We start from the raw sequence: 18100 nt of genomic DNA, 5'->3' as shown, positions 1-18100 counted from the left end.
TATATTTGAATTGTTAAAATAGAAATGGTTTTTTTTTTTTTTTGAAAATGGCGTTTTATAAAATAAGGAGTTAGACCTCTCGGTCATTACAAAGGATAAAGACAGGAATGGAATGAACATCCACCCTTCCGTAAATAGAGTTAGCAAAAGCCCACCTGGCCACATTATGAGCCAAATAGTTACAAGTTCTAGGAATAAAAGAAAAGTTACAACTTAACATCAAAGTAGAAAGCTTTTTACATTGTTGAGTATAGTTATCAAATTCCCAACAGGTATGAGTCCCCGTCAAGGTCTTGATTACCGTCATTGAATCGCTCTCTACCAATACAAAGCGGTGTTGTTGAGAAACCGCCGTTTCCACGGCCAACAAGACAGCTGCAGCTTCCCCAACAAGGGGGTCCGAAAAACAAAGTGCTGAAGTAGCCACCCACAAAATGGTCTCCCTATGATCCCTGGCAATGGCCACCGCACACATGGAGTCAGAACCAACTCTAACATCACAGTTGATCTTGATCCAGTCTTCAGGAGGAGGAACCCAAACAGGAGACCCAGCTACCTTCAAATGAGTAAGTAAACTAGAGGCATAATCTGCGTAACAGCAAGAGATAGAGTCAATATATTTAGAAATACTACCCAACCCATTCATATGAACCTTGTCGTTGCGCGCTTTCCAAATCGTATCAACTACTATCGAAGCATACAGGAAAACTTTGTCAATATCCACCCCTTGCGACTTTAAGTTCCAAATGAACTGTACCCAATCCCACATACGAGCACCCGAATCCACAACAGGCATGAGTCCCCAAGGGGAGGAGCGCCACAGGTGAGAAGCAAAATCACAGTAGAGAAACAAATGTTCTACCGTCTCATCTTCCCTTCCACACATAGGGCACAAGACCTCATCAATATGCATTCTTCTAGCAAGAGAGACACGAGTGGGCAGAGCATTAGAGAGGACACTCCACCAAAGAATTTTATGCCTCTCAAGAGTTTTAGAACTCCAAAGTTTGTTCCAAAGATGCGGGGCAACATAACACGGGGGAGCCCGTTCCAAAGCTTGAATAAGGCAAGCAGATTTGGTAGAAAATCCACCATTCGTTTCTTTAGTCCAGATCCACCTATCACCCTCCTGACCACTAGGCTTGCCACCTTTGATGATGTTGCTTATAGTTTCCTGGTCAAAAAGCCTGACAAGTTTCTGGAGGTCCCAGTCCCCATTAGGAAGGAGTAAGTCCGCCACGAGCCTAAGGTTATCCGGAGGCCAAGTAATGGGTTTCGGGGTGAAGTCTCTACCATGGATGACCCAGGGGTCCTCCCAAATCTTAGTGTCCTTCCCATTTGAAATAAGTTTGCAAGCCCCTTTCTTGAGAATATCCTTGGTACGAACAACATTTTTCCAGAACCACGAGTCTGAGTCCTTACAAGAGCTCTCAAAGAATTTTTTCCCTCGAAGGTACTTTGCCCTCAGAACTTGACAACACAAAGACTGGTCCTCGATCAGCATGGCCCAACCCCACTTAGCTAGTAAAGCTTTATTCATTTCCCCCGTCTTGCGGAACCCCAGACCTCCTCGAGACTTGGGTAAGCACAAGTTGTCCCAAGCTTTTAAGCAGATGCCCCGGTTCCCTTGTTCGCAGCCCCACCAGAAATCTCTGACCATCCCATCAATCTTAGAGGCGAGGCTTTTGGAGAGTTTCGTTGTCTGCATGGTATACACAGGCAACGCTAGTCCCACAGATTTGATTAAAGTAGCTCGTCCTGCCTTGGACAGGGATTTCAACTTCCAGCCATGAAGTTTTGAAACAAGGTTATCCAGAATGAAATGGAAATCCGCATCCTTCTGACGGGACCTAAAAACTGGGAGCCCCAGGTAATTGATGTTCCCCACCGGAATATTGAGCCCAATATCCCTCATGATGCCTCTCCTCATACTCTCAGTCGTGTTATTACTAAAAAAGATCGAAGTTTTTAGCTTGTTTACCCTCTGTCCCGACCAGGTACAAAATTTCTCCAGACAGTCCCAAAAACCCCGGGCTTCCTCAATATTAGCTCTCCCCACTAAAATTAGGTCATCCGCAAAGAACAGGTGTGAGAGTCTAGGGCCACCTCTACTCAACTGAATGCCACGAATGGTCCCGCACTGAAGAGCCTTCTCAAGAATACGGGACAGTATATCAGCCGCCCAGATAAATAGGTAAGGGGAGAGAGGGTCCCCCTGGCGGAGTCCACACTCGGGAGTAAAGTTGCTCATCTTGCTACCGTTAAGGAAAAGGTTGAGAGAGGTAGTAGAGATGCACTGCCGAACCCAGTTACAGAACCTGGGAGGGGCCTTAAAGCTGCAGAGGACATGGTCAATAAATTGCCAGCTTATAAAATAGAAATGGTTAGGAGATAGAAATAAGTAAATGTAAAATATGTATAGTTTATTTTTGTCAAAAATTTACTCTACTAATATATTAAATTGTAATGATGTAAAATTTGTATTATAATAAATATTATACGTTTTTGTTAAAAAAAAAAAAAAAAAAAAAAAAAAAAAAAAAAAAAGTTAAAAAAAATAAATATTATACATTTATATTTATTATTATATGTTATAAATATTAATAATTATGTGGATGTCCAAATCTTTTATTTATTACCATGAATTGTAATCAACATTCCTCTTTTCCTTAGTTTCCCTTTTTCTTAGTTTCTTAATATCTCACTCTTGTATTTGTATAAATAGGGGTTCACCCCATTGGAATAAACAACTCAGAAATTCTCATTCACTTTCTCTTTCTCTCTTCATCTTTTTCTTCTTTCTTCTCATCTACTTTATATTATATTATATTATTTTATAACACGTTATCAGCACGAGTCTCTGCCCAAGCTTCAAGCATGAATCTCTGCCTAAGACCCAATGTAAGTATTTTGTTAAAGTTCTTGAATTGTTTCAAAGTCACGATACACTAAATATATATTTATATATATACTCATCTGACTGAAACAATTTCAAGAATCATTTGGTTTCCTTTTTCTTTTTATCTATATATCTATATATTATATATGTATGTATATATTTTTATATATTTATTATTAATTTCATATATATATTATGTTCTTATCATTCATAATATTTACAATATATGTGTGCCTATGATATGATAGAGAAAATCTATATAAATTATACATATATCCAAAAGATTATGTATTATCGATAAAATATTGCATATATCCTAAAGATTATGCATTATCGATAAAATATTGCATATATCCTAAAGATTATGCATCCTCGATAAAATATTGCATATATCCTGATGATTATGCGTCCTCAATAAAATCTTGCATATATCCTGAAGATTATGCAAACGTAATATTCATTATATAGTTGATGGATATATAATGAAAGAGATGAATACATATTTATATATATGTTCTTGTATTCTTTGAGGACAATGAAAAGTAATCTAATATCGATATAGATTTTGACAAACATTTCCTGAAGTAAATGTTTTATATTTGTCAAAAAAAAAATGATTGTATTTATGTGAATACAACTAAAGAATCATTAAAAATGATTATTATTGATGCAATTTTATAGTGGGTTTTGAATACCTACACAGAATGTTAAGAAAATTGCATTAAAACATCAAAGTATAAGAATAACAGTGAGCATGACTAATGTTATTTAAATACATGAGACATGTATTTATTGTTCATCATTCTCTGCAGAGAATGATACGAATTGAATTCAACTACTTTTAAAGATTGTTTGTATTAGTCATGTTACTATACATTGTTATTACTTGCAATGTTGGAAATTATTGCATGTGACATATATTAAAGATCAAATTTTGCATACATCTTGGAGATTATGCAAAAATTGCATTCATATATTCTTTGAAATATCGTAAAAGAAATTGTTGAATAATTTCTTATATTTTTATGGATGAACAAGTAATAAATTTTTAAGAAATTTATAATAATGTTCTACTTGTTCAACGTCATTCCCCGAAGTGAATGTAATGATTTTAAATAATCAATGACATTATTTACTACTCAAATATTTCCAGAAAAAAGTGGAAACAACCAAAAGATGAGATACCACACACAATCAAAGTGCATGAAATCTATATATCATGTGTGAAATTGAATAATAGTGGTCGCGTACTTGTAGTACGGACACACTTATAATCAAGATAAAAGTATACTTGATTATTTAATAGAATGTGAATTGTACAAACTTATTGTACATTTAGAATATTTAAATATCATTACCTAAAGAGAATGAATAGGCATGAAATTCTATTTCAAAGAATATAGATTTCACATATATTGGTAATGCCAGAAGCAAATTAATATATACATATTTTATTATTTCTTGAAATCAATAGTTTCAAACTATTGTTGGTACATGATATGTAAATATATAGTTACTATATAATTCAGTTTGCATATTCCCAAAAGTGGATATATAATTTACTAATATTTGTTAGTGATCCAATATAATCAAAGTGATAAAGAATCACAAAATGATTAGTTGAAAAGCTTTCTGAAGAAGTCTTACATACATTGCTACTTTGAGTAGTAAAATGTCTTTGTATGTACCTAGATGTGTAACTTTTATCTAGTTATGAAAGTGATAATAAATAACTTATTATATGTACTTGTTGTACATTTAAATATATAATATATCAAGTCATGATAATTAGACTGATGAATAGTCTATTAATAAATTAGACGACTTGTTAAAAAGATATCAGGAAAAATGAATGATATGTTATGGTTATATCTATTTGACCATTACAATAACATGATGAAGTTGTCATGTATCTTTTAAATTATACACATCATTGAATTGATGATAGTGATTCCTGAAGAGTGTATATGTTTTGGAGAATAATATAATTATATTATTCGTGTATATGAAAATGAAACTTGTAATGATTATGTTGTAATGAATTTACATTACATTTTGAAAGTTTCATTGAAATACAAATTATAGTGAACCTGAAGTTCATGAATTGAATTATTTTGACATGATCAATCATATGCAATAAATTGTCAAAGAATTTGACTAAATTTTGTTGAAGAACCAGAAGATTCTTCTCATTGTTATTTATAAGGCTCAAAAGAAGAATGTGCATATATTTGCACATAGAAAATATTTAAATTATATTTTCTTAACAATCTTGAGCCATTGTTAGATTTTTATTGCATAGTTTCTTATCGATGTGATAAGATTATATAATCATGCATTTACAAAATGTGTAAATTTATGTATTTCTAATTATACACGTATGACTCATTCTTAGAAATGAATTAAGTTCATAAGGATTGAACTTGAAACTGAAGTTTATTGAACCTGAAGTTCAATGTCATATAGTATATATGAGTTTAAATAAATATTGATTCATTGTGATATACTGAAATCCCTACAGGTATATTAATATTATTAGATATCACAATTTTTAAAAATTCTCTCGATCAGGGGGAGAGAAGCAGTTGGGATCGATGATAATTTTTGAAAAATGATCCTTGCACAAAGTATATAAGAACAATATAGTTCAAAATGATATATACCAACTGCAAATCAATATTATTCAAAGTTGAGATAGAATGAGTTGAAAACGCCTGAAGCGTAAATGAACAATGTAGAAATTATTAATAAACGTTCATTTGATTTGCCCTGAAGTTGTTAAATCTAGAGGTACTCATGGAGATACCTTATTGTTATAAAGTATTAAAATGATAACCGTGATGAAAACGGTACTCGAAAAGACTCCCAAGAGAAGTTAGACATAACACATTTGATCATAATTGAATCCCTGAAGTGATTCTATATAGGTACCTATAAATGATAAACATATTTGAAAAATATGTAATTTAAAGAGATCTCTATAAGTTATGTCAATATGGGAGGAAATTATCATTGAAATTTTTGTCGACAATAAATATTGAATGTTTGCATATGCAATAAACTAACATGAGATAGCAAGGATCATGGTATTAGATTTGTCGAGAATCATCGACATACATTTTGATTTTTGGCCAAAATATTATGACGCAATCCAGGCAAATTTACTCACATAAAGTGAAGTAATACCTGTAGGGTGTGCAAATAAATATTTCTAATGAGAAATTTGCATATATGTATTTGTACATAATGAATTGTTGTACAAAGTTTGCATAGACATGAGATTGATTAAAATAAGGCTTAAATATTGAGAAAATATAATCATGATTTGATTATAGCCTGGAATATATTTTATGAGGATTTATAAGCGTCACATAAATGTTGCAACTAAAGGTTATTTATTTGGAGCTCCTAATATAGTGAGAATTTGAAATAAGCCTTATCTAAAAATTCTAGAAGAATTTAATACATGTCTTAAGTGATATAAATTCAAAGTCGCGCGCACTATATGACAAAGATCTTTGTATGAAATAAAGACATGTAAGTAAATTATTATTTGAAAAATACCTATGGTTGTCTATGCAATATAAATACGTAAATTATACGTTGTGATAGACTCTTGAAGAGTTTTTGATTAATTGAAGAACAAACTTTTATTTCTTTTGTATTTCGAGAAATATTAATGTATAAAATTTGTTCATTAGTATTGAAGTCCTGAAGTACTTCATATGTATCAAGAATTATAGATATATGATCATTTGATATGGAAATTAAGATCATAAAACAAGATGGAATAAATATATGGCCTTGGAGTACCATCATTGTCACAAATGAAAATTTGTAGTACCATTAATGTGTTATGTTCATATCTACTTGAAATTTTAAATTTTCGTATGAACAAAGTTGTGTACACACATGAATGATACAATTAGTTGGATAAAGACTAATGTTCCACGAACCCCTCATCTATAATTAGAAGTCCATGCATACTCTGGAAGAGTTATAGAAAATATATGATCAAAGATTATATATGGTGATATTTTAAAAGTGATAACAATAATCTTATGAGATATATTATCACCAAAAGAATTATGGATCATATGTGCATGAGGGGGAGACATATTCATGTTGCACTCTTTTTCCCTTAGTTCAGGTTTTGTCCTAATGGGTTTTCCTAGCAAGGTTTTTAACGAGGCAACTTGCAAATAATTATGAATGTGAAATATATATTGTACTCTTTTCCCTAGCTCAGATTTTGTCCAACTGGGTTTTTCTGGCAAGGTTTTTAACGAGGCAACTATAAATCATGTTAACATACTTGCATTTTATGAAGCAAGTAGAGAATGTGTGTGAGTGAGATCATTGGCATAGCATATTCGGGAAACATATGAATTGCACTCAATAAAGAAGTATCAACCCAAGCAATTCTCTATGGATAATACTGCTTGCATCGTTCAACTAAAAGGAGGTACATTGAAGGAGATAGAGTTAGAACACATTCACGAAATTCTTCTTTATACGCTTCAAGAAAATGCATATTGGTGTTCAACATATTCAATCAAGTGTCAATCTTACAAACTTATTTACAAAGTTATTACCAACATCAACATTTGAGAAGACGGCAGACAAGATCGAAATTCGTCAATTAGAAGATCTCCACAAATGTCTAAATGAGGGGGAGTTAGTTTACACTATACTCTTTTTCCTTTGATCAAGTTTTCAGCAAGATTTTTAATAAGGCAGTTATTATGGACATCCAAGGGGGAGTGTTATAAATATTAATAATTATGTGGATGTCCAAATCTTTTATTTATTACCATGAATTGTAATCAACATTCCTCTTTTCCTTAGTTTCCCTTTTTCTTAGTTTCTTAATATCTCACTCTTGTATTTGTATAAATAGGGGTTCACCCCATTGGAATAAACAACTCAGAAATTCTCATTTACTTTCTCTTTCTCTCTTCATCTTTTTCTTCTTTCTTCTCATCTACTTTATATTATATTATATTATTTTATAACACTATTTTTTAATATTTTATTATTAAAATTTAGTTAAGTATGTTGATTTGTATTAAATAATTTTTATAATTATTATTAAATTTTATATTTATTTTTGTATGATTATTATTTTATATTTTTAATGAATTATTAAAAAAGTATTAATAATATATTAAATTTTGCATTAAAATTTATAATTATGCATTTAAGCATAATAATAAAAATTGATACAAAAATATGACAAAACTATTATTTGTACTATTTATAGATTAATTTTTTATCTTCCATTAAAGATTATCTTATATTGATTTGGTATAATTCAATATCTTATATATTTTTACTTTAAAAAATGATAAAGTAAACCGCTTAGGAACTTTATGAGGTATAATATTAGTATTAATATAATTTTAAATTAAGTTTTATTTATTTTAATTTAAAAAAAATTATAAAAAACTATTAGTTTTTTTTTTTTTGAAAATGATAGTTCATTAAATAAAAAGCTAAATCTCTCGGTCATTACACAAAATATTTATATCTTATATTATTTTTAGTATTTTGGTGTCCATAATAATACTTTTTTACTCTAATAAAGATTATAAAGAATTAATTATAGGTTGTCAGTATAAGTATATTAGTTCACATTGTTTTACATGAAATAAATAGTAAAATATTAAGCTATATATAAAACATTCAATTAATTTAGAGGTTTTGTGATGCAAGCCATAATTTTCAATATTGGTGTGTTATGACAATATGTAATAAAATAATGTAATGTTGGGTGGGTTCCACGGTTGAAATCAGGTGTTGCTTTCGGCTGAATCAGAAATTCTTGTTTAGATTAGAGGTAGTTGGACAATGACAGTGCCTCTGCTAGAATAGTAATCCATCAATTTCAATCAAAAATCTAATGCCCTTTACGCATCCTCCCAACGTGTGGTGTGTCACCACTCACCACCTTTTTGTCATCTTTGGCTTCTTATTTTTTTTATAACCTTTTAGAACAGTTAATGGATTCATTGAATAATAATAATAATAATAATTTGGGCCCTTGAACTTTGAAATTGGCGCCATCAACTCCTAAATTAAAATTTTAGAGTCTATACCATTCATTCATTTTAATCTCTTAGAGCACCTCCAAGGAGGCAGCAAAAATTCAAAAATGGAGTAGTTAATGCTCCAAGGAGGCACCATCATGCACTGCAAAATGAGGATATATCTACAGTGCACGGCTTATATGCCGTGCACTGTAGCCACTGCATTTTTATTTATTTTTTTTTTTAGTTTTTTTAATAATTTAATTAATATTTATATATATTTATATTATTATATTTGTAAAATTAAGAATTATTTTTTGGGAAATTTTTTAATACACATTTTTAAAAGTGATGTACGAATCTACTCCTATTTATTTCGGCACCCGAGAAACTTTTTTAGTCTATTTTTTTTATATAGTAGTGTATATTATAATTATTTAAGACATCCTGTAAAATTTAAAAAAATTTAGAAAAATTTAATAAGCCGAAAATAGAGCACTTCTTTAAAAGTGGTGCACTGATTTACTCCTACCTGTTTCGGCATTCGGGAGACTTGTTTAGTCTTTTTTTTATGGTCGTGTACATTATAGTTATTTAAAACATCTTGCAAAATTTTAAAAAATTTAAAAAAATTTAACATGCCGAAAATAAAATTCAAACTTTCTGTTGCGTGACTCTTTTATTTAGAAGAATACATTGTAAAAGCACCTTATAATATTTATTTTTGTGTAAATTTAAATGTGAATATCATAAATTATTTTTTTCTTTTAATTATAATTTAAGTAAAAATTTATTATATTTTTTTATATTAAACAATAAAAATAATTTTTAAAATTGAACACATATTAAAATTAAAATTAAACACACTAAAACATCATATTCTTATTAATCAATAGTACACATATTTTATATTACACAACAGAACATTATAAAATTAAAGCACACTCAATAATACATAATAAAAACATTACAAACTTAAACATACATTTAAAAATTAAAATACAACACACCAAACATTAAACGGAAAAGTAATAGCACAGATACGAACCTTCAAAGACAAAATGAGATACAACAATTTAATAATGTGGAAGATTATTTATTGATCCGCTAAGATAGTCATAATACGGACTATAAACTTGTGAGTCATTTTCAGCTCTTTCACCTTGATCTTGAGATCGTTGATCTTCATCTTCAACGCCATGTCCCGAATCTTGAGATGCTCGATATTGTGACCCCTCATATTGTGATCCCTGATATTGAGATCCCTGATTTGAATATCCCTGATATTGAGATCCCTCATATTGAGATCCTTCTCCTTGTTCTCCAACTTCGGATGTTTGTGCCCTTTCTTTGTAAATTCGTCTTTTTTCACTTTGAATGTACTTATGAAACTCTGGATCGGATATAGAATTCAAATCCGTGAATAAAATTTTTTCGTCAGCCTTTCTTCTGTGACGTTCATTTCTATCCTTGTTACTCTTTTCAATAACTTTAATGAGTTCTTTATTTTGTTCCATTAGTTTGTTGAATTGATCATTACCTAATTGTTTTTCCTTTGCTTTTTTTACACCACATGGTCTTTCTGTTGGATAAGAGCACCTCCAAGGAGGCAGCAAAAATTCAAAAATGGAGTAGTTAATGCTCCAAGGAGGCACCATCATGCACTGCAAAATGAGGATATATCTACAGTGCACGGCTTATATGCCGTGCACTGTAGCCACTGCATTTTTTTTTTTTAGTTTTTTTAATAATTTAATTAATATTTATATATATTTATATTATTATATTTGTAAAATTAAGAATTATTTTTTGGGAAATTTTTTAATACACATTTTTAAAAGTGATGTACGAATCTACTCCTATTTATTTCGGCACCCGAGAAACTTTTTTAGTCTATTTTTTTTATATAGTAGTGTATATTATAATTATTTAAGACATCCTGTAAAATTTAAAAAAATTTAGAAAAATTTAATAAGCCGAAAATAGAGCACTTCTTTAAAAGTGGTGCACTGATTTACTCCTACCTGTTTCGGCATTCGGGAGACTTGTTTAGTCTTTTTTTTTTTTTATGGTCGTGTACATTATAGTTATTTAAAACATCTTGCAAAATTTTAAAAAATTTAAAAAAATTTAACATGCCGAAAATAAAATTCAAACTTTCTGTTGCGTGACTCTTTTATTTAGAAGAATACATTGTAAAAGCACCTTATAATATTTATTTTTGTGTAAATTTAAATGTGAATATCATAAATTATTTTTTTCTTTTAATTATAATTTAAGTAAAAATTTATTATATTTTTTTATATTAAACAATAAAAATAATTTTTAAAATTGAACACATATTAAAATTAAAATTAAACACACTAAAACATCATATTCTTATTAATCAATAGTACACATATTTTATATTACACAACAGAACATTATAAAATTAAAGCACACTCATTAATACATAATAAAAACATTACAAACTTAAACATACATTTAAAAATTAAAATACAACACACCAAACATTAAACGGAAAAGTAATAGCACAGATACGAACCTTCAAAGACAAAATGAGATACAACAATTTAATAATGTGGAAGATTATTTATTGATCCGCCAAGATAGTCATAATACGGACTATAAACTTGTGAGTCATTTTCAGCTCTTTCACCTTGATCTTGAGATCGTTGATCTTCATCTTCAACGCCATGTCCCGAATCTTGAGATGCTCGATATTGTGACCCCTCATATTGTGATCCCTGATATTGAGATCCCTGATTTGGATATCCCTGATATTGAGATCCCTCATATTGAGATCCGTCTCCTTGTTCTCCAACTTCGGATGTTTGTGCCCTTTCTTTGTAAATTCGTCTTTTTTCACTTTGAATGTACTGACGAAACTCTATATCGGATATAGAATTAAAATCCGTGAATAAAATTTTTTGGTCAGCCTTTTTTCTCTGATGTTCATTTTTATCCTTGTTACTCTATTCAATACTTCAATGAGTTCTTTATTTTGTTCTATTAGTTTGTTGAATTGATTATTATCTAATTGTTTTTCTTTTGCTTTTTTCATACCACTTGGTCTTTCTGTTGGATAAGTATTCATTTCCTCATTATTCATGTTTAGATCAAATGAACTCATACCAGTGGATGCCGATGTTGGAGACTCAAAATTGTGAGATGATGATTTCGATGAAGTGAAACTAGGACCTTCGTGTTGGAATCTACGTGGTGCATTGATGTTTTCATCATTTGAAAACTTTTGAATACCTTTGAGGATGTGCCACACATGATCAAATTTAAAGCCTTTATCGTACTTTTTATCTTGGGCTAATAACATCTTCGCTTGAATTAAGCATTTGCAATATAAATTAAGTAATCACGTTAATGAAAATTGAAAAATAAGATAGTAATAATAAATAAATTATAATAACAAACACTTACAATGTCTTCTGCTGAAGCACCACTTGGATTTTTATTTTCAATTTGGTTGATACATCCCCTTAATTTTGCAACTGCACTATTAATAGTAGACATTCGAGTTTGCAAAGATCTTACTGGGCGAGGTTTATTACTAAATTTTCCATCTTTGTGGTACTCTGATTGAACTCTTGCCCAAAAATTATTACCTGATTGATTTCTTCCTACGATTGGATCTTGAGAAATGTCAACATAGACATGACACAAGTGCACATCTTCCTCTACTGAGTAAGAAGAACCGCGAATGGAAGACATTTTTGAAGAAAATATAGCTATTTAGGAAATATGTTGAAGAGATGTGATCAAATTGAATGAGAAGTGTGAAATTATATAGGAAAGGAAAATACATTGCAACGGTTGAGATCGTGGTGAAATGATATCAGCGGCCAAGATTAAACTGTGAGATTTCTTGTCTTTTACTTTTGGAATCAGAAGATAAGAATGTGATGTGACAACACACTGCAACGGTTGAGATCGTGGTCAAATAATTTCAGCGGCCAAGATTAAATCACTAGATTTCTTATCTTTTAATTTTGGAATCAGAAGATAAGGTTGTGATGTGACAACACACTGCAACGGTTGAGATCGTGGTGAAATAATTTCAGCGGCCAAGATTAAACTGAGATTTTTTGTCTTGTAATTTTGGAATCAGAAGATAAGGTTGTGATGTGACAACACACTGCAACGGTTGAGATCGTGGTGAAATAATTTCAGCGGCCAAAATTAAACTGTGAGATTTTTTGTCTTGTAATTTTGGAATCAGAAGATAAGGATGTGATGTGACAACACACTGCAACGGTTGAGATCGTGGTCAAATAATTTCAGCGGCCAAGATTAAATCACTAGATTTCTTATCTTTTACTTTTGGAATCAGAAGATAAGGTTGTGATGTGACAACACACTGCAACGGTTGAGATCGTGGTGAAATAATTTCAGCGGCCAAGATTAAACTGAGATTTTGTGTCTTGTAATTTTGGAATCAGAAGATAAGGATGTGATGTGACAACACACTGCAACGGTTGAGATCGTGGTCAAATAATTTCAGCGGCCAAGATTAAATCACTAGATTTCTTATCTTTTAATTTTGGAATCAGAAGATAAGGTTGTGATGTGACAACACACTGCACCGTTTGAGATCGTGGTGAAATAATTTCAGTGGCCAAGATTAAATCACTAGATTTCTTATCTTTTAATTTTGGAATCAGAAGATAAGAATGTTTACACTATAAAATATGGATATGATACATGATATGAGGCACACCAAAAATATATACAATTTAACTTTGAAAAAAATATGAATTCTTATCCTGGTAGTTCATCGTATTTATCATCATCGTCTTCTTCAGATGATGAATATTATGATGATATAGAAATGCAAGTGGTAGGTCAAATCACTGCTAACAATAATTTTTGTATCGCTCAACACCAACAAAATCAAAGCTCACGTCGAGGCTCGATTCCTGGTCATATAGTTATTAACCGTGACCGGGAAAATGCTGATCGTAATCTTTTCAACGACTATTTTGCAGAGAATCCTCGATTTACCGATTTGATGTTTCGCCGAAGATTTCGAATGGGTCGTGCTTTATTCCTTCGTATTTTGGATGCTATACAAAGACATGACAATTACTTTGTCCAGCGAAGGGATAGAATGGGAAAACTCGGGTTATCAGGCTTGCAAAAAGTTACAGCTGTATTTCGTATGCTAGCATATGGTATGCCGGCAGATGCTACCGATGAATACATCAAAATAGGAGAATCTACAACTTTAGAAAGCTTGAAGCGATTTTTTCGTGCTGTTGTTGAGGTGTTTGGAGCCCACAATCTCCGATCACCCAACGCTCATGATGTTGCAAGACTACTCCACATTGGTGAACGTCGAGGTTTTCCAGGAATGTTGGGAAGTTTGGATTGTATGCATTGGAAATGGAAAAATTGTCCAACTGCTTGGGGAGGACAATATGCCGGTCGTAGTGGGTCCCCGACTATTATTCTTGAAGCAGTAGCTGACTATGATCTCTGGATATGGCATGCATATTTTGGCTTACCAGGATCTAATAATGACATTAATGTGTTAGAGGCATCCCATCTTTTTGCTAATCTGGCTGAAGGTATTGCTGCACCCGCTAATTATGTTATTAAAGGAAAAGAGTACAATATGGGTTATTATTTAGCCGATGGTATATATCCAAAATGGTCCACTCTTGTTCAAACTATCCATGATCCACGTGGTCCAAAAAAGAAACTATTTGCAATGAAACAAGAAGCATGTAGAAAAGATGTTGAACGTGCATTTGGAGTATTGCAATCTAGATTTGCAATTATTGCTGGACCGGCACGTCTTTGGAATAAAACGGTTTTACATGATATAATGACTTCATGTATTATTATGCATAATATGATAATAGAAGATGAACGTGATCTAAATGCACCAATTGAAGAGCGTGTCGAAGTGCCAAGTCCAGAAGTTGAGATGGTAGAAGATGATAATGCTCGGTTTCAAGAATTTCTTGCCAGACATAGAAAAATTAAAGATAAAGATGCTCACATTGAGCTTCGAAATGCATTAATCGAACACTTGTGGGACGAATATGGTAACTCACAAAATTAATATAATTTAATTAATTTTAAGTGTGTGTTTCAAGTTTAATTTAATTTAATGTAATTTTTTTGTCATGAATGTAATGTTTGTTCTCTAGTAATGTAATATTTATGTTATTGCAATATGATATTTTAATTTATCGAATTTTGCCGATTTTACAGTATTATTGTATTTAATCACATTAGTAAGTTTATTTAAATATAACAATTGTGGTAATTTTTGTTAATTAATATGATATTATTTTTTTAATTTATTAAAAAATTAATATAATAATAAGGAATATTTTTTTAGTGTAATTTTTGGTGTTGTGGTTGGAGTAGAAATAATTTTTGACACCAAATTTGGTGATAGTGTAACACCAAATTTGGTGTCTCTTTGGAGATGCTCTTAAGCGTTAAAATAGATTATTACTATGTACAAAGGTATACACATTTCATCATTGATTTCACCTACTTATAATTAATTAAAATAAACTATTTAAAATATGAAAATAATTAAAAAATCATCTTTTTTTTTAAATAAAATATGCATACTTTATTGAATATCACTCTGAATTACATCTATAAGCGTAGCAGGGACATTAGATTCCCTGTACGTACAATCAGCATATGAAACGGAAGCTCTAGCTAGGTGGTGAGCTACACGATTCGCAGATTGTTTAATTAAACATAAATCGACATCACTTAAACTTGAAAGCAAAGTTTAGGATTATGTAACACAAAAACCAAAAACTGAATTGAAAGAAATAGAGCTTCTGATTGCTTGTATGGTAACCAAGCTATCAGATTCTACAATAACATTAGAAAGTTTATTATCCTTCAACCAACTTAAGACTTCTTTCAAGCCCACTGCCTCTGCAAATTCAGCAGAGACATTTCCCCGCTTGCTGCGAGCTCTTGCCCATAACAATCTTCCTTCATTATTTCTAGCAACCCAACCGAAACCATAACAGTTTTGGCTCTCGAAAATAGCGGCACCAACATTGATCTTAATCTTGTTACCTAACGGTTTAGTCCATAGCTTAGCCCCCCCCCGTCATTCGGTTTCAAGTTGATTTGAGAGGGAACAAAATTTTTATCCTGAGCATAACGCCATTGATTAAGATTACCTTTGGCTAATGCCAAAATATAACGAGTTGGCCTAGAAATACCTTTCCACACTTGATTATTAAGGGCTTGCCATATAGCCCAGCGAAGCATTATCGCCAAACTAAAATCTTCATCGCTCCATCTAACAGCCGCATCCATAAACCAGCTGCCCATTATCTATTCTGCTCCAGCACCAGTCGACAAATTAGCAGCATACAAGCAACATGAAGCCAGTGAACAAAAGACCAGTGAGTGAATAGCAGTTTCAGCTGCATTTGAACATCTAGGACAAGTCAGTTGCACACTGACAAGTTTTGTAATAAGCTGCACTCTTGTTGGTAAGCAGTTGGTCAAGGCTCTCCACACAAGATTCAGTGATTATGGTGGCATTTTAATTTTCCAAAACCTTTTCCAGAATTGAGTTTTTGCATCACTGAAATGCTCTTTTTTCTCATCTTGCAAAAAATTATAGGCAATACTAACAGAATAATCCCCTGACTTATCAAAACACCAATGCCATTTATCAAAACCAGCAGAGGAGAATAAAGGTATACTTAATATTATTTTAGCATATCTTGTGTTAAAGATGTCCCTCACCAGTTCCTCATCCCACTTATTGTCACCCAAAATCATGTGAATCAACATTTTTGTCAACAATAGCCTGACCCACCGTTGTTATATAGGGATTAGCTCCATTCGGCAGCCACGGATCTTTTAAAATGCTCACTCCCACACCAGGTCCTATTACAACCCGACACCCAAATTTGACAAGGTTCTTTTCTTCCAATAAACTACGCCATATAAAGATGACCAACCAGTGACTGGGGGCTTGACAGCAGCCTCCAACCTTGTTTACCCAAGAGAGCTATGTTGAAGTCCCTGAGCTTACGAAATCCAAGGCCCCCCGATCTTTGGAGACACACAAACGATCCCAACTCATCCAATGAGTTCCTTTAGTGCGTTTATTGGAAGTCCGCCACCAAAAGTTACACATCATATGCTCCATTTCTTCACACATTCCTTTGGTTAAAAGAAAAACACTCTTGCATAATTAGGAAGGGATTGAGCTACAGTCTTAATGAGAACCTCCTTCCCAGCATGAGAAAGGAGCTCGTTATCCCAACCCTCAATTCTCTTTTGCATCTTATCTTTTAAAAATTCGAGAATGGCATTCTTATTTCTGCTCATAGTGTTTGGCAAGCCCAAATATGTGCACTGCTCACTCGCTTCTAGTATGCCAAGGATCGCGCATATGTTGTTCTTTACCAAATCTTCTGTGTTTTTGCTGAAAAATGTGGAAGACTTCAATAGATTCACCTTTTGACCCGATGTCCTCTCAAAGTAGTTTAACAGCTTCACAATATGTTGAGCTTCGTTCTCCAAAACACGACAATAAAGATAACTATCATTGGCGAAGAACATATGTGAGATTGATGGAGCTCCTCTACCAACACGGCACCCTATAATCCAGCCTCTATTTTCAAAATTTTGAATCAAAGCAGACAAGCCTTCCGCTCACAGGATAAACTGATAGCGAGAAAGAGGATCCCCCTGTCTGATAACCCGAGACGGAATGATAGGTCCCAACGAATGTCCACTTGATTGAATCCAATACTTCACTGAACGAACAGATTCCATCACCAAAGATATCCAATGACTGTGGAAGCCCATCTTGTGTAGCATGGCTTCTAAGAACCCCCATTCCACCCTGTCATAGGCTTTTGACATATCTAACTGCACAGCCATTTGATCCACTTTTCCCATCGTCTTTCTTTTTAAGTACTGCATTATTTCGTAAGACACCATGATTTTATCTCTAATGAGTCTTCCAGGTACAAAGGCACTTTGAGTATTAGAAATAATGGAACCCAAAATGCTTTTCAATCTGTTTTCCATGACTTTTGATATAACTTTAAACACCACATTGCATAACGCAATTGGTCTCAAATCAGACAAACAAACTGGATTTGACTTCTTAGGAATTAACACCAAATTAATGTCATTCAAGCTC

General features: G+C 32.2%; 2 protein-coding genes and 1 pseudogene across 2 annotated transcripts; 1 reads left to right on the top strand and 2 right to left on the bottom strand.

The window, feature by feature from the left end:
* Positions 1-70: 70 nt before the first annotated feature.
* On the bottom strand, positions 71-10964 carry LOC133031321 (uncharacterized). Its single transcript, XM_061104803.1, has 4 exons — positions 10953-10964; positions 10065-10592; positions 9939-9976; positions 71-2336 (listed from the first exon to the last, which is right to left on the bottom strand). Exons 1-4 carry the CDS (start codon positions 10962-10964, stop codon positions 71-73), a joined length of 2844 nt encoding a protein of 947 aa, XP_060960786.1.
* A 490-nt stretch (positions 10965-11454) lies between these two features.
* Positions 11455-12268, bottom strand: LOC115723895 (uncharacterized; annotated as a pseudogene).
* Positions 12269-13576: 1308 nt separating this feature from the next.
* Positions 13577-15381, top strand: LOC115720460 (protein ALP1-like). Its single transcript, XM_061103502.1, has one exon. The coding sequence runs from the start codon at positions 13694-13696 to the stop codon at positions 15008-15010; it is 1317 nt and encodes a 438-aa protein (XP_060959485.1). The 5' UTR covers positions 13577-13693; the 3' UTR covers positions 15011-15381.
* The last annotated feature ends 2719 nt before the right edge of the window (positions 15382-18100 follow it).

This window comes from Cannabis sativa, chromosome 9, assembly GCF_029168945.1.
Source record: "Cannabis sativa cultivar Pink pepper isolate KNU-18-1 chromosome 9, ASM2916894v1, whole genome shotgun sequence".
In the NCBI taxonomy this organism is placed as follows: domain Eukaryota; kingdom Viridiplantae; phylum Streptophyta; class Magnoliopsida; order Rosales; family Cannabaceae; genus Cannabis; species Cannabis sativa.
The sequence above is the reverse complement of the archived record's forward strand: the minus strand, read 5'-3'. Positions and strand labels throughout refer to the sequence as shown.

Coding starts and splice junctions, on each gene's coding strand:
- LOC133031321 (XM_061104803.1), bottom strand. Junction 9,977..10,064: donor GAGCTGAAAATGACTCACAA/GTTTATAGTCCG, acceptor TTGTCTTTGAAG/GTTCGTATCTGTGCTATTAC. Junction 2,337..9,938: donor ACTTTTCCGTTTAATGTTTG/GTGTGTTGTATT, acceptor TGTCCTCTGCAG/CTTTAAGGCCCCTCCCAGGT.
- LOC115720460 (XM_061103502.1), top strand. CDS start 13,694: ATGAATTCTTATCCTGGTAGTTCATCGTATTTATCATCATCGTCTTCT.